Genomic DNA, 27,610 nt, shown 5'->3' with positions numbered 1-27,610 from the left:
GTGGTCATGTATACTCCTTGCCCCTACCCCCACCACTGTAACTGAACTTACTCTGCAACACCCCCACCCCCAAAAAACTACCCAAACCTATAAAACCAACTCCTATCCCACTGCCCTTTGCTAAAGCCCTTTTCGGCCTTAGCCCGCCTGCACCCAGGTAAATAAACAGCCATGTTGCTCACACAAAGCCTGTTTCAAAGGTCTCTTCATTCAAAGAGCGTGTTTTTCAACACAGACTAAAACCAAACCATTTACTTTTTATTTTTTGAAATAAAAACTGCTTTAGTATTTTTATCTGATGACACAAATAACAAATACCCACTTTTAAAAAACCTGACAATGCCAGAAATTTTGCACAGGTACCTAAATAAAATAAAGCCATCCAATACAAAATACTTGATGGATATATGCCCCTCCCCCAGAATTTGTTCATTGCATAGCTTTAAAAATCGCTGGTTGGATTTTCTGGGAAGCAGATTCTGAGACAGAGTTTGTTGTTTAGGATCTTCTTGAAGAATTGTCCTTGGGATTAACACCTATGGAAAACAGGGAAAGAAAATAAATTTTGATGGAGAGAGAACTCCAGCTACATCATACGCCTGACAACACACTTAGCTGTCCCCAGGAAAACTCTGCAGTGTAAGTGGCCCAACAGAGTTGTTCTGTGTTGGACTGAAGTGGCCTGACCTTAAACTCCTATCTCCATCAGCACGTACCCGTCCCAGGAAAGGTGACTCTGCAGCTGAATCAGTCCCCAAAGGGACAGTTGGGGCAAAAAGTCCTTCTTTGAAGGGGGATCTAGGTATGTTTCATCTACCATACAGTCATACACAAACACACACACACCCCATATATTTAGCTTTAAACAAAAATATGATCATATTATCTATGCTCTTATGACATTGACACAGCAACATAATGTAAACTTTTTCCCATGGCCCGAAACATAGATCCCATTTATTTTTAATTACTGCAGATAGTCTATTGAGTTGTACAATTCTTCATCAAATCTCTGTTGATGGGCATTTGAGAACCTTCCCAATTTTTGCCTCTATAAAAACTCAATCATGAACATATTAATGTTTATATCTTTTCACACTTGTGTAATTATTGCCATAAAGTAATTCTCCCAAGTGGAGTTGCTGAGCCAAAAGGCTTGCATTTTTATATTTTGAGGTATGATACTAAATTATCTCCCAGAAAGCTGCAGTCTACCAGAGCACTGGCACTGAGGCTAAACCACATCAATCATTTTTTTTTTGAGATCGAGCCTTGTTGTGTTGCCCAGGCTGGGGTGCAGTGGCACAGTCTTGGCTCCTGCAACCTTCACTGCCTAGGTTCAAGCAATTTTCCTGCCTTAGCCTCCCAAGTAGCTGAGATAACAGGTGTGCACCACCATGCCGACTAATTTTTGTATTTTTAGTGGAGACGGAGTTTCAGCTTGTTGGCCAGGCTAGTCTTGAACTCCTGATCAACTGATCCGCCCATCTCGGCGTCCTAAAGTGCTAGAATTACAGGTGTGAGCCACAGGGCCTGACCCATATCAATCGTCTTAATCTTTGCTAATCCTATAGGTGAAAAATAGCTCATTGTTTTCTTAATACATTTATTAACGTGATGTTTAGGTTAAAGCTGTTTCGTAACTTGAGAGATTGTATTTTTTAATTTATTTTTTCCTTTGTGAATTATCTCTACCCATCCTTTGCACATTTTTCTCTGGTTTACACGTATCTGTTATATTGAAGTTAATAAACCTGTCTGGTTGTATGATATAATATTAGTTCCTAATACAGCATCTGTGTCTTAATTTTTTCTTTTTCTTCTTTTTTTAAAATGGATTAAATCCATCTATTGTCTAAGAAAATTCTGGTTTAGATGTTACTCTTTGCCAGTTTCTCTCTACCCTAAGTTTACAGAGACGGTCACCTGGATTTTCTTCTGGTACTTTTAAAAATCCCCACTTTCACATTTTCTATTAGTAAACAATGTAAAAAATAGACATTCTCTGATCAGCGCACTTCTTAATCTCATCTAATACCCAAACCACATTAAGTCACCTGTTACTGAGAAAAGTAATAAAGAAAACATTGGTTTTACATTTCAAAATGGTCATTTTGATGGAATTCCATGTAGTTGCTGCTTTCATAATCTTACTCCATCAGAAATGCCCCTAAATACCTGCCATAAGAGGCTGAGGCAGGAGGGTGTTTCTTTCAGCCTGTAGCATGATAACCTCAAGCAACCCACTGAGGTGTGAGCTAACGGCAATATAAAGTGAACCAAAGGAAGTTCCAAGAGTCAGCACTTCTTCCAGGCATCTTCCTGCTCACCCCTACTTTACCCCACAGTTCTCTTTCCTCCCACACAATTATGGCTACGGGTTTCCTGGCTCTGTTCCTAGATGTCTCTGGGGGTAGTCACTCTGCTTTTCCCTCCTGGCTTTAAAAAAACAACTTTCTTGAGGTATAATTTATATACCATAAAATTCACCCATTTAAAATCTATACTATAGTGATGTTTTACAAGTTTTAGTGAGTTATGCAACAGCTACAATCTGGTTTGAGAACATTTTTGTCACCCCAATAAAGTCATTCACACCACATTTACAGATAATCCCCATGCCCTCCCCAGCCCCAGGCAATCACTAATTTACTTTCTATAGAATTGCCTTTTATGGAAATGTCAGATAAATTGAATCATATACTCCTCTAGTTTTGACACCGCCTCTTATCTTCAGTGAGTAATTCCAGACTCCGCCTCAGCTCTGTGGAAACTGATCTGCCAACCAAATGCAGGTTCACGCAGCTGATAGATGAGCGCTCTAACTCAAGTCCAGCTCTTGGGGTTCCAAGTTCTTTTCAGTCCTTCCTGCATTCCTGATCTGGCTTTTCAATGTTGTATGAAAAATTTAGTGATGGCCATTTAAAATAAGTTACAAAGATTACTGGCTTTTTGATACACATGGGCACTGAGCTCGTGACTCTTTTCAGCCACCAGAGGGTGTCCCAAAGATCTATCTTTGAACTGGCTTTTGCTTGTCACAGTTAAACATCTTATGAAAGAGAATGTGAGTTGTCACCTGATTCTGGGTGAGTTTTTTTCCAAGATACTTTTCCTCTCTGAGTAATTGCAAATAGCAATGGAGAATAAAAACTAGAAACCGTTTTTTGTACATATCAAAAGGTTTTTTTCAGGCTTTTAAGAGGGAGATTTTAAAAATATATATAATAAAAGGGAAAATGTAGACTTGATTTAAGAAACTTATGAAGAATTTTAAATTATGGCAATCCAGCATGACACATATCAAGTAACCAAATTATTAAGCAATTAACCAAAATATTAAGGTGTTTTGCTAATCTTTTGCATATTTACATAATTAAATCAATCCTGTGAGGGAGAAGGGAAATTGAAACATTTTTAAATGAAGGTTACCCAGATTCAGTACTTGCATAGCTAGAATTAACAGGATGAAAATTCAGTATGACAACTGAATTTATATTTTGAAAAATAATTTTGTTGTGGTGTTTTTTGAGCTATATAGACTAAAATTGGCCAAATTCAGTTGTCAATTTTGAGGAAGAGGTGCTTGTTAAATACACACTGTGAATGAAGAGACTCCCCTAAACAGGCTTTGTGTGAGCAATATGGCTGTTTATTCACCGGGGTGCAGCTGGGCTGAGTCTAAAAAGAGAGTCAGCACAGGACAGTGGGATAGGAATTGGTTTTATAGGTTTGGGGTAGGTAGTAGAAAGTTACAGAAGTTATTCTGTTGTTCAGGGCAGCTTTTGTAAGTTGGGAGGGGCTCATAGGGTCTGGAGTCATAAGGTTGACCAAGGTGGGTTACAAAGTCCAGTTGCCTTATCAGTTGAGGTGGGAATAAGGAATGATAGAAGAATGTCTCCAAGTTAATTAGGTGCTGCAGGGGTTGGTCATTCTTTCCCTTTTTGTGGTTTTCCAGTTACTTCAGACTTTCTAGTTCCAGGAACTCATCTGGAGTGTACATGCAGGTTGCAGAGGTTACCATGCTGTTCATGGCACAGTCAGTTGGCCTATAAGACCTTACAGTGCTTAGCATTGTAGTCTCCAGGATCCAGAGGGCAGATGTATCTCTTGACCTCCTCTAACTGAGCACCTCCTTCATCTTCTTTATTCTGGATGGATGGATGGATGGATGGCTGGATGGATGGATGGGTGAATGAATGGATGGTTGAATGGACAGAGGCTGCTCAGCAGGCAGGATGACAGCTCCTGGGAGCATATTAAGAATAACTTGATGATGAACTGTGCTAAGGACAACACCTGCCCCTTGTCAAAGTCACTGGTGCTATGTCTGGTAGTGCTATGTTTTATTTGACTACATGATCCCCAGAATTGGCTGCAGCTGTAGAACCAGTATTAGACCAGAGTCACAAGACACAGGTTGCAGGATTGGATCTTCCTATACCTCACGACGTGTCACTTAACCCTTATGTGTCTTCTCATTTCTAAAAATCTATAGAATGGCAATGATAATAATATTTGCCTTAATTATCCTCTCACAGGATATTTCAAGGATTAAATGGAAATAAGATAATGCTAGATAAATGCAAAGTACAATTATAGCACTGTGCCTATGTAAGAAAGAAAGAAAATGAGGCAGAGGTATATACTCAGAGAGAGAAGAAAAAAGCTTGGAGAGTGAGAGTGAGAGGGAGACAAGACAATCTCCATTCCAAAGGCATGATTCTTCCTGCAATCATGCTAACGTATATGAGGTCATTTTTCCTCATTTTTATATAGTCAGCCCCTCTGAAGAATAGCAAATAATCCATTCTAGTCTCCGGAGATTATTTCTCCAATATTATTCAAACATCAGAACCTTTCAAATGTGTTTATGCTTTCCATGAGGATTAGTTGCTATTAAAATATAAATGTCCCAGCAAATCCCAGGATTGGATAGTGCCATTAAAAATCTCACATTGACTGGAATGGGGAGGTCAAGAACTGACTCTCCAGGAGTGGGAAAGTGTGACTTTTATGCCTACCCTTCACTTGACAAGTAAGTAATTCCTGAAAACTCTGCACCTAAGTGAAACGTTGCTAAATGGCAGCTATTTCCATTATTTTTAATGGGAAAAGTTACTGTGTGTTCCACCCCATGTAGTCAGCTCCCTCCGTACTGAGTGTTTCCTGAGAGACACTTGCTTCCTCCATTTATGGCATTTACAATATATGATGAGATGCATCAGCACTTGAGATGCAAACTGGATTTATGGACGCTGTTGAAAGGGGTAGGTGACACTGAAAAGGGAAGATGTGTAGAGCTTCCAAAAATAGCAAACCTTCAAGTACTTTCCAAGCATCGAATTCTATGCAATTAAGTAATAGGCTAATGAGAAAGCACAGCATTCTGGTCACATGGGTAAGGTCCCTGCAGCCTCTGGAAGGCAGCATTTTTATGATGGGCTTCCATCCCAAATGGCAGGCGATTAAGACTCAGGCCACCATACCCCCTGACTAGAAAGTCTGTTTAAACTGATGAAACCATAATATCAAAACATTACTTTTTAAAAATGTGGTAAAATATGTATAGCATAAAATGTACCTTTTTCTTTTTGAGACAAAGTCTCACTCTGTAGCCCAGGCTGGAGTGCAGTGGCACTATCTCAGCTCACTGCAACCTCCGTCTCCTGGGTTCAAGCAATTCTCCTGCCTCAGCCTCCCGAGTAGCTGGGATTATAGGCGCCTGCCACCATACCCAGTTAATTTTTGTATCTTTAGTAGAGACTGGGTTTCACCATGTTGGCCAGGATGGTCTCAAACTCCCGACCTCAGATAATCTGCCCACCTCAGCCTCCCAAAGTGCTGAGATTATAGGCGTGAGCCACCGTGCCCGACCCCATTTTGATCATTTTTAAGAGTACAGTTCATGAACATTAAGTGCATTCCCAGGGTTGTGTAACCGTCACCACTATCCATTTCCAGAGTGTTTTCATCATCTCAATCAGAAACTTTTTAGCTGTTAAATAATAGCACCCCATTCCCGCAACGTGCAGCCCCTGGTAACCATACAATACCACCTTTATAAATGTATTCATTTAGTGTGTCCCGGTGTGAGAAAGTCACCTTACAAAAAGGAAAAGTGGGGGAGTTGTTATTTGAAAAACAGTAAAACTCTGCAAGAGTTGTTCTAGTGAAAATCATAAACCTGTCTATCTCGTCTTAACATGGGGAGCATCAGAATTGTGTAGCGATCTGGAATGCTCCTATGCAGTAAGTAAAAATGACACCCGACCCAAAATGTGTTTGCCAAGTGCAGACAAAGCAGGATTGGACAAAGTGAGGATGTTGAGGAATCCCCTATGAACCCAGAAGAAGCCCAGGCAAGGTTCGAGGTATGGAGGCCTGTCTGGGATCAGGAGCAGAGGCAAGGCCATGCTCCCAACCAAACAATGTAAGGTAATCATCATCTGAACTCTGAACATTATTCCAAAGCAAAAAATTTAATTAGTATCCAAAGGGACCTTGTTCTATAATTTGTAACACCTACACAATGATCCCTTGAATAAAATTCTATCTTTATATGCATACTTTTTAAAAAGCATATATAGAAAACACAAAAATGAAGATATTAATTAATAGTAATAATGATCTATGTTTAATTGGACTGACAAAGTCTCTTTTTTTATACTTTATTTACAACCTTAGACTCCTATTCAAACTGAAGCCTTTTGGAAATCTGCTTTTTTTTAAAGCACAAGAATTTTGTGGTGAAGGAAATACACATACTTAAAGGCTTTCTAGGCTCCTCTGCCCCAAGGTATTTTGCTAATGTATACAGAACACTCTTGAAAGGAGAAAAAGAAAAGAGAAAGGAATTCTTTGTGAAGAGAAGAATCTGCCTTTGGGCACTTTTAGCACAATTGCCTTTTAAGCTACAACCTAGTTAAGAGAAAGGGAAGTAACATTTATTGTGCATGGTGCTTTCTGTAATAACAGCTAACATGCATCTGAACATTTACTACGTTCCAGGCACTATGGAAACCCTTTCTAATCTCACTGGCTCATCACAACTACCAGATAAACAGAGAATAATTTTTATGAATATTATATATAGAGAAAACTGAGGCTCAAAGACATTAAACAGCTTCCCCAGAATCACACAGCAAGTAAATGGTTGAGCCAGAATTTGAATCCCAAGTAGTCTGACCCAGACTACTGGATTCAACTTTCCTGTTGGAATTTCCGGTTGAATTCATGTAAAACCTCCATAAGGTAAAAATGTTTATATTTTACAGATGAGAAAATTGGAGTTTATAATACATTCATGCACCACATGAAAATGTTTTGGTCAAAAGCAGAACACATATATGACGGTGGCCCATAAGATTATAATGGAGCTGAAACATCCCTATCGCCTAGTAGTGTCCCAGCCATCTTAACACTAGCGCTGTGCATTTCTCAAGTTTGTAATGATGCTGGTGTAAACTAACCTACTGCACTGCCCGTTGTATAAAAGCATAGCACATAAAATTATGTAGAGAACATAATACTTGATAATGATAATACCTGACTATTTTACTGGTTTATATTTTTATCTGTATTTTGGCATGTACTTCTATTTGTTTAAAACAATTAACTGTAGGCCAGGTGTGGTGGCTGATGCCTGTAATCCCAGCACTTTGGGAAGTCAAGGTGGGTGGATCACCTTTGGTCACCAGCCTGGCCAGTATGGTGAAACCCCGTCTCTACTAAAAATACAAAAAAATTAGCTGGGTGTGGTGATGGGTGCCTGTAATTCCCACTACTTGGGAGGCTGAGGCAGGAGAATTGCTTGAACCCAGGAGGCAGAGGTTGCAGTGAGCCAAGATCACAGCATTGCACTCCAGCCTGGCAACAGAATGAGACTGTCTAAAAAAAAAAACACCTAACTGTAGAACAGCCTTAAACAGGTCCTTCAGGAGGAATTCCAGAAGAAGGCATTGTTATCATAGGCGATGACAGCTCCATGCATGTTATTGCCTCCGAAGACCTTCCAGTGGGACAAACGTGGAGGTGGAAGACAGTGATTTTGATGATCCTTACCTTGAATAAGCTCAGGCTACTGTGTGTTGCGTGTCTTAGCTTTTAATGAAAAAGTTTAAAAAGTAAAAAAAAAAAAAAATTAAGTAGATAAAGGCTTATAGAATAAGGGTATGAAAAAAGAAAATATTTTTGAACAGCTCTACAGTGTGTGTTAAGCTACATAAGTCAAAAGTTAAAACAATTTAAAGTTTATCAAATGAAGTTACAGCAAGTGAAGGTTAACTTATTATTGAAGAAAGTTTTTAAAAATAAATTTAGTGTAGTCTAAATGTACCATGTTTAGAAAGTCTAAGTAGTATACAGTAATGTCCTAGACCTTCACATTCACTCACCACTCACTCACTCACCCAGAGAAGCCTTAAGTTCTACAAGCTTTTCATGGTAAGTGCCCTATACAGGTGTACCATTTATATCTATTATACTGTATTTTTACTGTAGCTTTTATATATTTAGATACCTAATTATTTGCCACTTTATCACAATTGTGGACAGTATTCAGTACAGTAACATGCTATACAGGTTTGTAGCCTAGGAGCAATGGGCTTTTCCATAGATACCACAGAAACATCATATATCCCAGGTGCTATAAACCCTGAAAAAGGTATCACTTTGAGATGGATCCTGAGTGGTTAACTGGGTCTAAATTCTGAGTGGAACTGAGAGCCAATTGCTGACTGAAGATTACACATAAACCTTGTGCCAGCTGAACAGCAGATTAACTTTGGGGCTTTCAAAGCTGTTCCCATTTGTGCCTTCAGAATTAACTGCTGTTGGAAGTCCCCATTCCACCAACTGGACCTGACCAGTGAACTTTGTCTAGTGATCAGTTTTGTTTTTTTTTAATTTTTTTTGAGATGCAGTTGCACTCTTATTGCCCAGGCTGGAGTGCAGTGGCACAATCTCAGTTCACTGCAACCTCTGCCTCCCAGGTTCACGTTATCATCCTGATTCAGCCTCCTGAGTGGCGACACACATGGCAGTGTGATGTGCTGCCTTCCTCCCCATCACCTATATGTGGCATTTCTCCCCATGCTATCTCTCCCCAACTCCCCACCCCCTGCTGTCCCTCCTCTATTTCCCCCAACAGACCCCAGTGTGTGATGCTCCTGTGTCCATGTGTTCTCATTGTTCAACACCCACCTATGAGTGAGAACATGTGGTGTTTGATTTTCTGTTCTTGTGTCAGTTTGCTGAGAATGATTGTTTCCAGGTTCATCCATGTCCCTACAAAGGACATGAATTCATCGTTTTTGATGGCTGCATAGTATTCCATGGTGTATACGTGCCACATTTTCCCTGTCCAGTCTATTATCAATGGGCATTTGGGTTGGTTCCAGGTCTTTGCTATTGTAAACAGTGTTGCAATGAACATTCGTGTGCTTGTGCCCTTGTAGCAGAACGATTTATAATTCTTTGGATATATACCCAGTAATGGGATTGCTGGGTCAAATGGAATTTCTGTGTCTAGGTCCTTGAGGAATTGCCACACTGTCTTCCACAATGGTTGAACTAATTTACACTCCCACCAACAGTGTAAAAGTGTTCCTATTTCTCCACATCCTCTCCAGCATCTGTTGTCTCCAGATTTTTTAATGATCGCCATTCTAACTGGCTTGAGATGGTATCTCAATTTAGTTTTGATTTGCATTTCTCTAATGACCAGCGATGATGAGCATTTTTTCATATGTTTGTTGGCCTCATGTATGTCTTCTTTTGTACAGTGTCTGTTCATGTCCTTTGCCCACTTTTGAATGGGCTTATTTGTTTTTTTCTTATAAATCTGTTTTAGTTCCTTGTAGATTCTGGATATCAGCCCTTTGTCAGATGGGTAGATTGCAAAAATTGTGTCCCATTCTGTTGGTTTCTGATTTACTCTAATGACTGTTTCTTTTGCTGTGCAGAAGCTGTGGAGTTTGATTAGGTCCCATTTGTCTATTTTGGCTTTTGTTGCCAATGCTTTTGGTGTTTTGGTCATGAAGTCCTTGCTTACGCCTATGTCCTGAATGGTTTTGTCTAGGTTTTCTTCTACGGTTTTTATGGTGTTAGGTCTTATGTTTAAGTCTTTAATCCATCTGGAGTCAATTTTAGGGTAAGGTGTCAGGAAGGGGTACAGTTTCTGCTTTCTGCACATGGCTAGCCAGTTTTCCCAACACCATTTATTAAACAGGGACTCCTTTCCCCATCGCTTGTTTCTGTCAGGTTTGTCAAAGATTGGATGGTTGTTGATGTGTGGTGTTGCCTCTGAGGCCTCTGTTCTGTTCCATTGGTCTATATCTCTGTTTTGGTACCAGTACTGTGCTGTTTTGATTACTGTAGCCTTGTAGTATAGTTTGAAATCTGGTAGTGTGATGCCTCCTGTTTTGTTTTTTTGTGCTCAGAATTGACTTAGCTATGCAGGCTCTCTTTTGGTTCCATATGAAGTTTAAGGTGGTTTTTTCCAGTTCTGTGAAGAAGGCCATTGGTAGCTTGATGGGGATAGCATTGAATCTATAAATTACTTTGGGCAGTATGGCCATTTTCACGATATTGATTCTTCCTAATCATGAACATGGAATGTTTCTCCATCTGTTTGTGTCCTCTCTTATTTCGTTGAGCAGTGGTTTGTAGTTCTCCTTGAAGAGGTCCTTTACGTCTTTTGTTAGTTGTATTCCTAGGTATTTTATTCTCTTTGTATTGTTCTCGAACTCTTGACCTTAGGTGATCCACCCGCCTCAGCCTCCCAAATTGCTGAAATTACAAGCATGAACCACCATGCCTGGCCTGGTGATCAGTTTTAACATCAAACAATTTTAGCTGAATAAGCTTGCATCTTTCGTTTGCATAGTGGGCTGGAGTGGGAACTTGGGTGGGAACATTCCCGTATAAGACAGCCTCTCTGTTCTGGTGGAGTGAACCTTCGTTTTATACAAAGGCTGTGTCTTCTTAGTTTGCAAACTGCTTGCTGGAATGAAGTCTCCTTCTCTTTTAAATGGGATTCCTTTTTAGTGAATGTGTTAAGAGTGTGTAGTAGGCCATATCATCTAGGTTTGTGTGAGCACACTTTATGATGTTTACACAATGATGAAATCACCTAATGATGCATTTCTCAGCGACACAGGACTGGAGTTAATTGGCCCAAGATTGCAGCTAATATTTGATGGGGCTGAGAATCAGGCCTGGTATTACCAGACCCTCAAGCCTTGGTTCTTTCCATTAAACACATGGTCTATTAGCTGCTGCCATTCCCAGAGGCCACTTCAAAAACACAAGGGAAATTGAATTGATGCAGAGCAAGAGCAGTTTCATGGCAGTTTATCACTCCCACCAACATTTTTCCTCTAGGAAGGCTCCAGGGTCTGATAAATCTTTGCACATGTTCTTTGCTCCTCCCTCAAGTCTCTTGAATGGTACTTGACACAAATTAGATAATCAAGATTCATTTGCTGAAAGGAATGAAAATAACACAGAGTTTGCCTACAAGCTCTCTGACACTGATAGGAATCACCAGGGAACAGATGTGCAGGGCCCAGATGAAAGAGCAGAGAACACACAATAATGTATTTACAAGAGTTTCATGAAATGATTAAGGTAAGTGTCCTTACCTTTTAAGCATTTGTTTTTTCCTTAGGAAAAAACAATCTGAACAACCTGAACTCTGTATAATTTAAAACAGGAGCTTCTCTTTATACTCTGTGAAATTCTTGCCAACTTAAACTTATGACTCAATCTTCTCTCCAAACCCAAATGTGATGCCAAATTCGGACTGACAGAAAAAATACATAAATCAAATTTTTATTTAAAAATGAATACCCATGTGACTATTAGGAGAAAAGAATGGTCATAATCAGGCCAGGCTTGGTGGCTCATGCCTGTAATCTCAGCACTTTGGGAGGGCAAGGCGGGCAGATCACTCGAGGTCAGCAGTTTGAGAGGAGCCTGGCCAACATGGTGAAACCCTGTCTCTACTAAAAATACAAAAATCAGCTGCGTGTGGTGGCTCACGCCTGTAATCCCAGCTACTCGGGAGACTGAGGCACAAGAATCAATTGAACCTGGGAGGTGGAGGTTGCAGTGAGCCAAGATCATGCCACTTTACTCCAGGCTGGGCAAAAGAGCAAGACTCTGTCTCAAAAAAAGAAAACAGAATGGCTATAATCATCTCAAAATAAATACTACATTCATTCAGGGAGTGGGTCAACTGATAATAAAAGAAAACCTGTTTTCTGTAAGTCTTAAAGTGACCCTATGGTAATAATACCTTTTAATATAAGCAATTACTTTGGTAATGTGAATAATTGATGCTAACTTACCTGTTTTATATGTAGATTATGGGGTCCTTTTAAATAAAGAATATGATTAAAATATCTTAGATGCTGCCTAAAACACTTTAGTGCACATATAGAGGGGAACACTGCACAGCTCAAAAAGCTTTTGTTTCAGACTGAGATTTAAAGGCCAAGAAGAGGAAGTTGAGCAAGCAAGTTGACTGCCCAAACCGGACTGAGAAAGATCGTCACAGGGACAATACCTGTGGAGCTGGACGCTCAGCTTCCTTTTCTTTCATCCTCTGTTTACCAAGGGCAAGAAAAGTCAGACCCTGAAAGCTTAGAACTCAGTAGTGCAGCTAGTGCCTTCCTTTGAAGCAGTAAGCAGACACGGCTGAAACCATATTTGTTTCAGAAGCTGCTGGAAGGAAATGCTTTCTTCTCATCACATGTCACCTAAACCAGTGGTGTCCAATTGCTTTCCTCTGAAAGTTTCCACTGCCTTCATTCAGAAACTAGTTCCCTGTGGGGTAAGAGGATAATGAAGACAACTAGAGTTGGGTCAGAAAACCGCCTCAGCCATCAAGATGGCACCTGCTTCTCGTGCAATCCTTTGGTTTCCTACTCACTCACCTTCATCCTTTACTGTCCCTCCCTTCCGTTTAGACTCTCGAGGTTGTGCTCTTTAAACTGCTCACTCAAGCATCACCTTGATGTTTGCTCCAACCATATTCTTTCTCTTTGGCATTTCTGCTTCATTTGACTGTGCTGATTACTGTCTTGCTTTAAGGCAGGTGAAACCTCAAAGCATCTGCCTGAAAGCTCTTTTCCAAATGGAAAGAGCCAAAGCTGGCCTTTAGCAGGAATACCAAGGTCAGTGGTTGGCTTCAGGGCCAGGCAGTCAGATTGCTGGAATACTGAAAGTGGAAACCCTGAGTCGAAAGTTGGAGGCCCGTGTAATGGCTTAGACCTGTAATCCCAGCACTTTGGGAGGCTGAGGTCGGTGGATTGCTTAAGCAAGCCCAGGAGTTCGAGACCAGTCTGGGCAAGATGGTGAGACCCTGTCTCTAACAAAAAATGAAAACTTAGCTGGGTGTTGTGGCACATGCCTGTAGTTTCTGCTACTCAGGAGGCTGAGGTGGAAGAATTGCTTGAGCCTGGGGGTTTGAGGCTGCTATGTGGTGAGCTGTGGTCATGCTACCACACTCCAGCCTGTGTGACAGAGTGAGATCCTGTATCAAGGAAAAATAGGAAAGTTGGACGCTCAGACTCACTAGAGACCACATAGGCACTGGGATAAATCAGCACTCAAAGTTATGTAACTAGAAACAAGAGGGAGTCTCGTGCCAGCATTTATGTGCAATGGGAAGGGTGGGGGCAGAAGGGGGCTGTAGATGGGGTGGCAACAAAGAGTCCCTTCGCTCTAGCTGGTAGGGCCCGAGGGCTTTGGAGCTGGAAGCCAGTGCCCTGGATCTTAGGGTGACAGGGTGATCGAGGCCCTGCTCAGCAAGGTACCAGTGGTAATTGTGATATCTGATCCTTCCCACCAGAGCCTGCCTTTTTCTTTTGTTTCTGCACATTATATTCTTTATCATCTCACTCGATCTCTTTGGCCTTTATTTTGCCTCCTTTATTTTTCTAGATTATCTCTCTTCACCCTAACATCATCTGTTTTTCTCTGTAGCTTCTCCCTCCTTAGAGAGTTCCTGCCTACTTTATTCACTATGTTCTGATGGCTCTGAAAACATCACCTCTAGCCCTACTGTGCACCTACTGAGTTCTTAGTGTGTACCTTCTGATTCCTTAGCTTGAACAGCCTCCTGGACCATTCTCATGGTTATTCCACCGTTGCTTTATCAGGCCCACTGTGGACAGTCAGCTCTTAACAGCAGATGCTTATGGAGAGTGTACCACAGGTGAACTGAAATACAGTATCATCCTCTTATTCCCACCCCCTTGATACATGGGATGGCATTTTTCTGATGCAAGCTCTGAAGGTGTGTGGTCCTTTTAAGTAGAAATACAATCACTACATTAGAATCAGCCTTTCTAAGGGATGTTACCTGACAAAGAATTTCTAGATACTCAGAGTTAAATAGCCTGGAAGAAGCCTAATGGAGCTGCTCGTTCTGGGATCGCTGGGCCTGGTCAGGGTCATCTTCCCAGCAGCCCCAACCCACTGGCAGGGTATGAGTACCTTATTTCTTTGATCTTCTCTTCGTGTACTCACAACACAGAGCACATGCAGATCGGTCAGTTCTCATGTATCTAAAAATCTGCTGGCCCCCATTTTGTTGGCCTAACATAGAGCTTTGTAATTGCTTGGTCACCTTACTGTGTGCGTCCACCTAGAACAGGATATTCCAAAGTGGGATTATACAGTGATTGCCTAATATTTTGCTAAAATTCTCATATTTAAAACATTTTACAATCCATTTTGTAGCAAAACCTTGCATGGGGCACACATGAGGCACATCAGGAGGGCAAGTGGTTGCTAAAGCATTTCATTCGACTACCTTGGTTCATGCCTGCTCCTAGTCTCATACCTGTCACTGAGACAGGACACAGTCCTCCAGTCAGCTCAGTCTTTCATCACTAACTCTTGTCACAGAGAGGGTCTTATCACTGGTTCCTTCAGATGCCACCAACGCGCTCTCTAGCTTCCATTCCCACTAATACTATCATTGTAATCTAGTGCCTCACCCCACCCCTGGGGTCTTTACTGAGCTCCAATCATATGTGCTGAGTGCCTACTATGTACTATGTTGAACGTGGAGGGAAGATGGAAACTGAATCAATTAGGACCCTAGAGCAGGGAAGCTTATCTAGACTTACAAATAACCAACTAGATAAGGTGTGGGAGGCAGAACAAATGGCCCCTAAAGGACGTCCACATCTTAGCTCCCAGAACTTGTGACTATGTTCCTTTGCATAGCAAAAGCAACTTTGCACATGCAATTAAATTAAGGAATTTGAGATAATGAGATTTTTTTTTGAATTTTCTGAGTGGGCCTAATATAGTCACAAGGGTCCTTATAGAAGAAAGGTAGAAGGACCCAAGTAAGAGAAGGAGAGATAATGAGCAAGACAGAGGTTGAAATGATAAGGGGATATAAACCAAGGGATAGAGGTGGCTTCTAGAAACTAGAAAAGGCAGAGAAACTGACTGTCTCTGAAGCCTTCACAAGGAACCAGGCTGTTACCCCATTGTGGATTTCTAACCTCCAGAACCATAAATATGTGTTGATTTAAGCTACTGAATTTGTGGTAATTTGGTAGTTTTTTTGTTTTAAAATTTCAGCTTTAATGTTAGATACAGGGGGTTCCTGTGTAGGATTGTTACATGGGGATGTTGGACCCAGGTAATGAGCATAGCATCCAATAGTAGTTTTTCAATTCATGCCACTCTCCCTCCCTCCTGCCTCTAACAGTCCACAGTGTCTGTTGTTCCCATGTTTTTGTCCATGTGTGCTCAGTGTTTCACTCCCAGTTATAAGTAAGAACATGCAGTATTTGGTTTTCTGTTCCTATGTTAATTTGCTTTGGATAATGGCCTCCAGCTCCATGCATGTTCCTGTAAAGGACACGATCTCATTTTTTTTTTGCATCTGCATAGTATTTCGTGGTATATATGTACCATATTTTCTTTATCCAATCCACCACTGATGGGCACCTACTTGATTCCACGCCTTTTTTAATTGAGAATAGAACAGCAATGAACATATGAGTTCAGGTGTCTTTTTGGTATAATGATCTATATTCCTTTGGGTATACACAGTAATGGGATTGCTGGGTTGAATGGTATCTCTGTTTTAAGTTCTTTAAAAAATCTCCAGGCTGCTTTCTACAGTGGCTGAACTAATTTACATTCCCACCAACAATGTATAAGCACTCCCTTTTAATCGCATCCTTGCCAGCACATGTTCTTTTTTTTTGACTTCTTAATAAAAGCCATTCTTTTTTTTTTTGAGACAGAGTCTTGTTTTGTCACCCAGGCTGAGGAGCCACTGTGGTACAGTCTCGGCTCACTGCAACCTCCACCTAATGTGTTCAAGCAATTCTCTTGCCTCACCCTCCTGAGTTGCTGCGATTACAGGCACATGCCAACACACCCGGCTAATTTTTGTAATTTTAGTAGAGACGGGGTTTCATCTTGTGGGTCAGGCTGGTCTCAAACTCCTGACCACCTGATCCACCCACTTCCGCCTCCCAAAGTGCTGTGATTACAGGTGTGAGCCACCACGCCCGGCATAAAAGCCATTCTGACTGGTGTGAGATGGTATCTCATGTGTCATTGTGGTTTTGATTTGCATTTTTTGATGATTAGTGATGATGAGCATTTTTTGTATGTTTGTTGGCTGCTTGTATGTCTTCTTTTGAGAACTGTTTGTTCATGTCCTTCACCAATTTTTAATGGGGTTATTTGTTTTTTGCTTGTTGATTTGTTTAAGTTCCTTATAGATTCTGGACTAATACATAGAATAAGACAGTGAAAAGAAAACTTGCAACAGCAGAGGCCAACCAATACAATTTGGATGAAAAAAGATATGGGAGCACAGGAGAAGATATGATTCGCTCTGCCTGGGATATGGGAAACTTCCAGTGTAAATAGTTCTCCCAGACATCTCTGTGTAATCTAACCCAGTTATTCACCAGCCCACTGGAGTCTCTACAAGGATACAAAAAAGACTCTTCAACCCCAATACTTTTGAAGCCTGTGAAGTTTACCCCCAAATCTGTTCTTCCTTTACTGTTTCTTCAGTGAGTGACAACACAATTAATCCCTCTGCAGGGCCAGAAACAGGAACTCTCTATGCACAGGAAGTTGTGTTCCATGAACCAGCTTTTATCACCATACTGGGCACCTGACTGTAGCGCAAAACAAATTCATTGCCATTGCTCAACAGATTTGTTTCTCTTGAGTCTAATCATTTACTTTAAACTGAAATTCATTTTAAAAGAGAGGCTAGAGATTATTTCCAGATTCCAAGTGTAATTTAAAAAATTCTAAAGATAGGAGTGCTTAAGTAAACTGCAAGAGAAAGAGGACCTATTTTAGATGCGAAACCCTAAAGGCATAAAAACCATTTAAAACCATAATAGGACACCTTTGATTTTTGCTATGCAGAGCAAAAGATGCAAAATCATAGATAAAAATCCATGGTAATTCAGAACACATTATATTTGTACTAATTTTTTTTACCCCTAATTACTACTATACAGTGTACTATACTATATGCTACAGCATTATACCACAGTGGTATGCTATATTATACTACAATATTCAGCCTCTGAATACAATGAATTCTGCAGACCATATATTCAATCAAAGCTTTATGGGTTTTGAAGAATGCTTGGCTTCTCCCTTGGAAGCATCTAACTGTGACTCAATAAAGCCTCACAGTGATGCTTGCTTGAGATACTGTTCTCATAGTTAGTACCTGAACTGAATGCTGGGGTATGATGCTTATTCCATATTGCTCATTTCTTTTTATTGGCCACAAGTCATTTCCCTAAGGAAAATTCATGAGCTTTGTTAATGAAGACTTCAGTAAGTAAGTTCCTACTATAAAAGTAATTAAGAGAAAACAAGTTTTGGAAAGAAATCCAAGTTTTCAGTGAATATTGTTTTCCAGCATCAATGCTCTTCTATATAATTCCTTTAGCTCAGAGATCCAAAAAGGTTTCCTAATTTTCACTTTGAGGTCTACGTAAGATGTGTTACTTTCAAGACACTGGAGAGACCCTTCCAGAAGAAGGAAAATATTAATTATATCCAATCTGTATCTGGCTTTAGATTCAGAGAGAAGGCTGTCTTGATTGCCTATACAAACAGTGCTCTCTCCAATCTCCTTTCTCTTTAAAAACTTGAATTACCTTGTAGTTTCCTATATGCCTTGATATCTGAACTTGGGAAAGGTTTGTGATTTTGAAATGCACACCCTTTCTGAGAATATGATGAAAATAGTACAATCGTATAACCTATCTATGAAAATAAAGGATTATGAGAACTAGAGAATTATTAGGAGTGATACGTATATAAACATTGAATCCAAGGTTGTGCAGATCGGTGCACTTTGTAAACAATGGTAACCAGCAACAAAAAGGAACATGGCTCTCTGCGTTGTTTTGATACCAACACAAACTACCTTGGAAGCTTCTAATGCATTGGGGTTATTGCATCTGCTTTTTCTCACTTTATAACAAACAGTTTTGGTATTAAATAAAATATCAAAACTAAACATTTAGGTTTTCCCTTCTCTGTCTTATTCTATGTATTAGTCCAGAATCTATAAGGAACTTAAACAAATCAACAAATAAAAAATATATGTTTTTCAAAACTCTAGGCATCAGTCTCAGTCCAGTCTCCCAAACAAAAGAAAGATGAATGAAAAAGCAGTTTCCAAGACACACGCACTCGTATATTTGTGGCAGCACTATTCACAATAGCAAAGGCACAGAATCAGCTTAGGTGCCCATCAACAGTGGATTGAATAAAGAAAATATGGTACAAATACACGTGGAATACTATGCAGCCATAAAAAGCATGAGATCATGTCCTTTGCAGCAACATGGATGCAACAGGAGGCTGATATCCTAAGTGAATTAATACAGGAACAGAAAACTAAATACCACATGTTCTAACTCACAAGTGGGAGCTAAACTTTGAGTACACATAGACATAAAGATGAGAACAATAGACACTGGGGACTACTAGAGGCAGGGTGGAGGGAGGAGACAAGGGCTGAAAACTGCCGATTGAGTTCCATGCTCACTACTTTAGTAATGGGATCATTTGTACCCCCAAACCTCAACAGCTTACAATATACCCATGTAACAAACATGCAGATGTACCTCCTAATATAAAATAAAAATTGAGATTTTTTTTTAAAGAAGGGAAAAAAAGAGTTTTCTTTCTTTTCAAGAGAGAAAAACCTTCCTACGCTTCAAGGGATAGGTCACTTCTGACCTAGGATGAGGATGCAGCTGAAGAACAGAGAGGTTCCCTCCATTTCTCCCTTGGAGCCTGTCATGTCTTAACAACCAGAAGTTCTACTCAGACTTCCCTGAATGCCTCATTGGTTAGGTTGAGATTGGATTGTCATGCCTTGGTGTCAAGGAAATGAGAAAGCAAGTATCTGGTAAGAGAGAATTGGATGGTTATGACTTGCTTAAACTAGACATGATTCATACACTGAACCTTGGTAAACAAGGAAGAGTGGAATGTCTAATCTTTGGCAATTAGCCCTGATTTCCATGCTTTCTACAAAGATTATACCAGTTTCAAGTCCTAACAGCAATGTCTGAGTAGTTCTGTTCATCTATATCCTTCCCAATGCTTTGTCTTATCAGGCTTTTTTGATTTTTGCCAAAATGATAGGTGACTCAAGCCTGTAATCCTAGCACTTTGGGAGACTGAAGAGGGCAGATCACGTGAGGTCAGGAGTTCGAGACCAGCCTGGACAACATGCTGAAACCCCATTTCCACTAAAAATATAAAAATTAGCTAGGTGTGGTGGTGCATGCCTACAATCCCAGCTACTTGGGAGGCTGAGGCAGGAGAATTGCTTAAACTCTGGAGGCAGAGTTTGCAGTGAGCTGAGATTTTGCCACTGCACTCCAGCCTGAACGACAGAGCAAGACTTCCTCTCAAAAAAAAAAAAAGGTATTAATTGGTAATTAGGATTTTGAGCATTTTGTCAAGATGGGTTTTTAGTCCACTTGGAATTTATTTTTATCCTTCCCTCTCCCACAGAGTGACCAATTGTCCCAGCAACTTTAGTGTTTTGCAGTACAAACCCTGGCCCCTGTCATATGTCAAGTCTCCACGGGGAGGGGAGTCAGGGATGGGGATTTGTTTCTGGGTACTTTGTTATGCTCCATTGTTCTGCTTGTCTATTTGTGTCCATTATATTGTACACAAGTGCACAGAGATTTATAACAATCTTGACATCCAGGAGAACAAGTCCCTCTACTTTGTTCTTCTTTTTCACAAGTACGTTGGCTATTCTTGGTCCTTTGTTTTGCCACAGGAATTTTAAGTGAGCTTGTCAAAGAATCCTCTTGAGATTCGTATTGGAGCTGCATTGAATATTTAGGTTAATTGGGAAAAATTGCAGCTTTATAATACTGGGTCTTTCAGTCCTTGAACATGATACATCTGTCTGTCCATTTATTTGGGTCTTCTTTAATGTTTTTTAATATAGCTCTATAATTTCCTTCATAAGGCTCTTACACATATTGTCTTAGATTTATTCCTGTGTATCTTATATTTTGCTGATATTATAATTGGCATCTTTTTAAAAATAAATTTTCTGTTTGTTGCTGATGATGTATAAGAAAATTCATTCTGTTAATTTGTCTGTTGGGTTTCCTGTTAGAGAGCTTTTTATTCCTTTCTAATTCTTTTACTGTATTTCATCAAATTTAAGATATTTTGATTGATAGAAGGATCTTAATTATAGAAGTGTTAACTTCTATATGAAAATGATTGATTAGGTCTGAAAATTCAGTCACTTTTTCTTGTTATACTTACTGTTTAGTACTTCCAGTGCTTTATGGGATAGAAGTGACGATTGTTGGCATCTTTGTCCTGTCGAGTTTAAAAAGAATGCTTTTGAAGTTTCTTTATTAAATAAGACGTTTACTGTAGCTTTTGGTAGATACACTTCAACTTGGATAAGAAAGTTCATTTTATTCCAGGGCTAAATGTTTTATATAAACTAATGTTTAATTTTATGAAATGATCTTTCTATAGCTCTTCAGATGATCATATGATTTTTCTCCTTTAATCTTTTAATGTGACTGATGATATCAGAGTAGCCAGTATTTTACTTAGATTTTTGCATTTATGCTTTTAAGTGAGACTGTTCTGTAATTCTCGTTTCTTATATTATCTTTGTCTAGTTTTGTTAGGTAGGTTATTCTAGCCTCATGAATTGAATCAAGAGCAGTATCTCTTTTCCATTCTGTGAATGTGCCTGTTTAAGATTGGGATTACCTCTTTATTGAATATTTGGGTAGGACATGTATTTAAAAGTATTTGGGCCTGGTGTTTCTTTTCAAGATATATTCTGTATGTCGTAAATTATACACATATATAAAATGTTTGTGTATAATATGTTATATATAGACTACATATATATGGTATATATTATTTGATAAATTATGTTTTTTAAGAATTTGTATATTCCATCTAAGTTTGAAAACTTAGCGTGAAGTTTTCATAGTATCTTCAGTTTTTTTTAACCTGCTACATCTATTTCCTTTTTTTGTTACAAACACTGTTTATGTGTTCTCTCTTTTTCTACAATCAGAATTGCCAGTGATTTGTCTACATATTAGTCTTTTCAAAGAAATAACTTTGGTTTTATTTACCATCTTCGCCATATCTGTGCTTTCTGTTTCGTTAGTTTCTGTTTATATGTTTGTTAGTTACTTTCTCCTGTTTTTTTTTAGGGTATACTTGCTCTTCCTCTAACTTCTTTAACTGAAAGTTTAACTCATTAATTTTCTGCCTTTTCTTCTAGTGTGGGCATTTAAAGCTGTACATTTCTTAAGGGAAGGAGTTTCACTTACATACATAAATAAAATACATACATAAAAAGCAAGAATTACATAAGTTTCATAAGCAGAAACTTATGTAGTTCTGCTTTTTATGTATGTATTTTCTTATTCTGATCATGTATTATTTTTAAAATACCAAAAGCCCTATATTGGGAAAAAAAACAAAACAAAACAAAATTCACAGATAACGGATCCCAGCTTAGGCACTGGGATCACTGAGAAGCGATCTTTCCTTTGGGGCTGCTGATGTTAAGAGCAGACAGGCTTTCCTGCCATGCACTTTGGTGTCCCTGCCAGGCAGTTCACCACGCAGGAGGGAAAAGTGTCTGCCAGAGTGCCTCAGTGTTTGTGTCCCTAGAATACTTCCGTGGCTACATTCTCCATTATTAGAGTATTTGTCAGCACCATCTTCACCTTTTGTCCTATAGTTGGTAGTTTCTTTAGACTTTAAGCCTCAGTTATTAAAAAAGAGTGAATTGACTCATTAATTTCAACCCTTTTGTCTTAGGCAAGGTTTTCCAGAGAAACAGAACCAATAGTATAGATAGATAAACATAGACAGACAGACAGACAGACACAGACACACACACACACACGAGAGAGAGAGAGAGAGAGAGAGAGAGAGAGAGAGAGAGAGAGAGAGAGAGAGAGAGAGAGAGAGATTATAAGAATTGGCTCATATGGTTGTGGAGGCCAAGAAGTCCCACATCTGAAAGCTGGAGAATCAGGGAAGTCATCAGTGGTAGAACTTAGTGCAAGTCTTGAAGCTTGAGCACCAGGGAGCTGATGGTATAATTCCCAGTCTGAGGCAGAAGGCCTGAGAACCAGAGGGGGTGAAGGGGCACTGGTATAAGTCCCAGAGTCCAAAGGCTTGAGAACTAGGAGCTCCAATATACAAGGGCAGAAGATGGATGTCTCAGCTCAAGAAAAGAAAGAGAGAATTTATCCTTCCTGTCCCTTTTTGTTCTATCTGGGCTGTCAGTGGATTGGATGATGCCTACCTACACTGGTGAGAGCAAGTCTTCTTTACTCAATCTACTGATTCAAAGGCTAATCTCTTCTAGATACACCCCACAGGCACACCCAGAAATAATGTTTCCAGCTCTCTGGGCATACTTTAGCACAGTTTTTTTCTTTTTTTTGAGACAGAATCTCACTCTATTGCCCAGGCTGGAGTGCAGTGGTGTGAATCTTGGCTCACTGCAACCTCTATCTCCAGGGTTCAAGCAATTCTCATGCCTCAGCCTCCTGATAACTGAGACTACAGGCATGTGCCACCACACCTGGCTAATTTTTGGTGGAGATGGAGTTTCACCAGGTTGCCTAGGCTCAAACTCCTGTTTTCTTGTGATCTACCCACCTTGACCCCCCAGAGTGCTGGGATTACGAGTGTGAGCCACCATGCCCGCCCGGTCAATTTGATGCATAAAATTAACCATCACATTCCGGAATCTGGCAATAGACACTGTCATCTTTTCAGTTCAGACTCCCTTCTTTATGGACTCTCTTAGCCTCTAGTATCATAGTTCATAGTCTCTTCTCAGGGTTTTTGGCATCAGGTTTTCAAGGAGTTCAATTCAGGACCTCAAGCATGTGTTAAATAAGCACTATGTGAAAGACAGGTGGAGATACAAGGATGACTAGGCATTATTATGGGCTGAATTGTGCTCCCCACAAATTCATATATTCAAGTCCTTACCTCCAATACCTCAGAGTGTGAGAAGACAGGGTCTTTAAAGAGGTGATCACGGTTAAGTGAGGTCATTGAGGTGGGTCATAACTGTCTTTGCCATATCTTTGCTTTCTGTTTTGTTAGTTTCTGTTTATATTTTTGTTAGTTACTTTCAATTCAGAAAATTCTAAAATCAGGAGTCCGTAACTGGACAATTGCATAGGGAATGGAGGTTTGGAGAACCTTACAAGGGGAGGAGATGAGGACACAGTCACACAGAAAGGGAAGATCACGTGAAGATGCAGAGAGAATACAACCATCTGTAAGCCACAGAGAGAGGCCCTTGGAAGAATCCAACCTTGCCCATACTTCATCTTGGACTTCTAGTCTCCAGAACCATGAGGAGATAAATTCCTGCTATTTAAGTCACCCAGTCTGTGGTACTTGTTATAGCAGCCCTGAGAAACTAATAGGGGCATAGTGTCCACTGTGAAGGGCGTTGTATTCAGTAAGGAAACAGTAGTCATTACAATGCAGGGGCAGGAAGTGTGTAACTACTCTCCAGGAAGGATGAAAATGGCGGAAGGGAAGGAGAGGTCGTTTGTGGCTGAGGGGATTTGAGACAGCTTTGTGCAGGGACTAGACTTTGAGCTGAGCTCTTACACATGCAATGGGAGAGGACATTCAAACAAAGGAAATGTCATGAATGGGGCCCAGAGGAAAGCCCAGAGCCTTTTAGCAGAAAGGAACATCATGTGACAAGCTCTATCTCAGTTTAGCTGCAGCCCCTCTAAGTTAAAATCAAAGGAATTGACAACAAACCTGTTTGTTCAAAAGTGAAGTTCTAGACCAGCCATGTAGGACTAGCAAATACCAGTTTGCAACCTGTGGCACCTCACATAATTGAAGGATATACAAAAGATTAGAATTTATAGACAAGGGCTTATTGTATGCAAGAGAATCTGACAGATAATTTCCTCGGAAAAAGTTATGCAAATGCTGCGGCGGTTTCCCCTCCTCCCTTTTGGAGGATTTTCCTTGCACCTCAAGCCAAATGAAATGGGCTTGAGTGCGCTCCTCAGAGATGTGGACCTATGGCCACTGGATTTTGTGGGGACAAGAGGCTGCTGCGAATGCATGACTACAAAATTCTAAAATCAAGAATCCATACCTGGACAATTGCATAGGGAATGGAGGTTTGGAGAACAAAGGATGCTTGAGTGCTTTTTCAACAGGCCAGAGGTAAAGAGGAAGCAGGCCTGCCCAAGAGCCTTGCCAGGAGTGGGCTATGACCCTACCAGGAGTAGACCCCCTCCAAGACCCAGAGTAGAGAGGACACTGAACAGAGCAAAATGCATTCTCTGGGCTGGGCACAGTGGCTCACACCTGTAATCCCAGCCCTTTGGGAGGCCGAGGCAGGTGGATCACGAGGCCAGTTCAAGATCAGCCTGGTCAACATAGTGAAACCCCATCTCTACTAAAAATACAAAAAAAATAGCCAGGTGTGGCGGTGGGTACCTGTAATCCCAGCTACTCAGGAGGACAGAGCAGGAGAATCTCTTGAACCTGGGAGGTGGATGTTGCAGTGAGTCGAGATTGCACCACTGGGGGCGACAGTGTGAGACTCCATCTCAAAAAAAAAAAATGCATTCTCTGCATCAGGGGAAATGCAGGTATTTCTTCCAGGTGGGGTCTCCATGGACCCACAAATACACTCCCAGAGAAATATCAGCTTTAAGCTTGTTCCATTGGTGGGAAACCAGCACCGGATCTCACTGCTGCCAGTCAAGGTAGGACCTTTCCTGCTCCTAATCTTTCCTCTCCTGGTGTCTCTCTCTGTGAGGACCCCAGGAGAGACCATCGTGCAGAAGACAGATAGAAGCATGGCTGGAAGTTCAGATGCAGTAAACAGTGAAACTGACCACATCAGGTTCCCCTGTGCTGGTCTGGAGCAGCCTGCACTGCAGAAGGAAGGCCTGGCATGGAATCTGAAGTCCTGACTATTATAAACGATTGGACAGCTCAGGTACAGAAATGAGGCTGTTCTTAGAACTAATAGGCTCTAGAGGACTTTTATCATCTGTGAGTGAGCATATAATCTATGTGACCTGCTAAAACATCACTGAGAACAAAAGGTGCCCCAGAGAAGATTGAAGGGGCTCTGAAGGGAAGGAATCACATTGTCTTCTGATTGTGCCCTGAGTCCTGCTTGCATTCAGGGTCATGGTGCCAGTAGGTGCATTTGGCACAAGGAGTAAAAAGAGGAACAATGGAAAACACTGCTTTAAAGGTAGTGAGACCACATAGCGCTATCTACATAGTTTGGAATTTAGTCTAGGGGGGTGGCCACAGGAGAAATTGAAGATGGTGTGAGGACAGTGAGATGATCAGAGATTCAGGCAGGCTAGTGTGGAGATGAGCCTCAGTGAGTTTAGAAGAGAAGAAATACAGAGCCGACCATCCCTGACCACTATCCTGCAGATGCCCCAATCCATGCTTCCAGGACACACTTATGTGTATATCTGTATATATGAAAAAATTATATTGAAAGGCAAAGGATGATTAGTTCAAAAGTTTATATAGTGGCTGCCTCTGGGAAGAGAGGGCCTGCAATGGGGAGGGGCAATGCTAAAGATGCAGTGGGGCTGGGCGCAGTGGCTCGTGCCTGTAATTCCAGCACTTTAGGAGGCCAAGGTGGGAGGATCACCTGAGGTCAGGAATTTGAGACCAGCTTGGCCAACAGGGCAAAACCCTGTCTCTACTAAAGGTACAAGAAAAAAAAAAAAAAAAAGAAAGAAAAATTTAGCTGGGTGTGGTGGTGTATGCCTGTAGTCCCAGCTACTCTTGGGGACTGAGGCAGGAGAATTGCTGGAATCTGGGAGGTGGAGGTTGCAGTGAGCCAAGATTGAGCCACTCTACTCCAGCCTGGGTGACAGAGCGAGACTCCATCTCAAAAATAAATAAATAAAATAAAATAAAAATAAAAGATGCAGGCCAGGCGTGGTGGCTCATACCTGTAATCCCAACGCTTTGGTAGGCTGAGGTGGGCAGATTACCTGAGATCAAGAGTTCAAGACCAGCCTGGCCAACATGGTGAAACCCTGTTTCTACTAAATATACAAAAATTAGCTGGGCATGGGGACGGGCACCTGTAATCCCAAGTACTCGGGAGAATGAAGCAGGGAGAATTGCTTGAAACTGGGAGGTGGAGGTTGCAGTGAGCTGAGATTGCACCACTGCACTCTAGCCTGGGTGACAGAGTGAGACTCTGTTTTCAAAAAAAAAAAAAAACCAGAAATGCAGTGGGTTTGGGGACATTGATTGGACAGGACATTAAATGTAATAGGTAATAGAATCAAGCAAGGCCCAAGTAGAAGAGTTAATCTTTGAAATAAGCAGGTGGACTTTATCTTTTAAAAACAATAATGGAAAGGATGTCTTTAAAAATTAGAGGGAGAAAACAAGGCAGGTGTGGTGGCTCATGCCTGTAATCCCAGCACTTTGTGAAACTGAGGCAGGCAGATTGCTTGAGCCTATGAGTCTGACAGTAGCCTGGGCAACATGGTGAAACCCTGTATCTACTAAAAATACAAAAATTAGCTTGGCTTAGTGGCATGCACCTGTAGTCCCAGCTACTTAGGAGGCTGAGGTGGGAGGATCACTTGGGCCAAGGAAGTCTCCTGCAGTGAGTTATGCCACTGCACCTCACCCTGGGTGAAAAAGTGAGACCCTGTCAAGAAAGAAGTAAAAGGAAGAAAGGAAGGAGGAAGGAAATTCATTTCATATCTATCATTTCAATAAAGTTGAATAAAGGTCATCTGCTAAGAATCCATGGTCGGCTGGGCGTGGAATCCCAACAATTTGGAAGGCCAAGGTGGGAAGATTGCTTGAGTCCAGAAGTTCAACATGAGGCTGGATAACAGAGAGAGACCCCCATCTCTACACACACACAAAAAAAAAATACAAAAATTCACCAAGTTTAGTGGCGTGTACCTGTGGCCCCAGCTACTTGGGAGGCTGAGGTGGGAGGATCACTTTGAGCCCAGGAGGTCAAGAGTGCAGT

The 27,610-nt window shown here is 40.8% G+C and overlaps 1 protein-coding gene across 4 annotated transcripts in view; it reads right to left on the bottom strand.

Moving 5' to 3' along the window:
• Positions 1–210: 210 nt before the first annotated feature.
• LOC128931813 (zinc finger protein 415-like) overlaps positions 211–27,610 on the bottom strand; it is a 118,177-nt gene continuing 90,777 nt past the window's right edge. The window contains exon 3 of one of the 4 annotated variants that reach the window (XM_078369985.1): positions 211–536. In XM_078369985.1, coding sequence (XP_078226111.1) covers positions 499–536 — 38 coding nt within the window. In that variant the 3' untranslated portion in view covers positions 211–498. The remainder of the gene's footprint in view (positions 537–27,610) is intronic. The other 3 variants (XM_054254369.2, XM_078369986.1, XR_008480809.2) reach the window with 3 other exon arrangements.

Source organism: Callithrix jacchus, chromosome 4 (genome assembly GCF_049354715.1).
Source record: "Callithrix jacchus isolate 240 chromosome 4, calJac240_pri, whole genome shotgun sequence".
Classification (NCBI taxonomy): Eukaryota; Metazoa; Chordata; class Mammalia; order Primates; family Cebidae; genus Callithrix; species Callithrix jacchus.
This window is presented reverse-complemented; position numbering and strand designations above follow the sequence as displayed.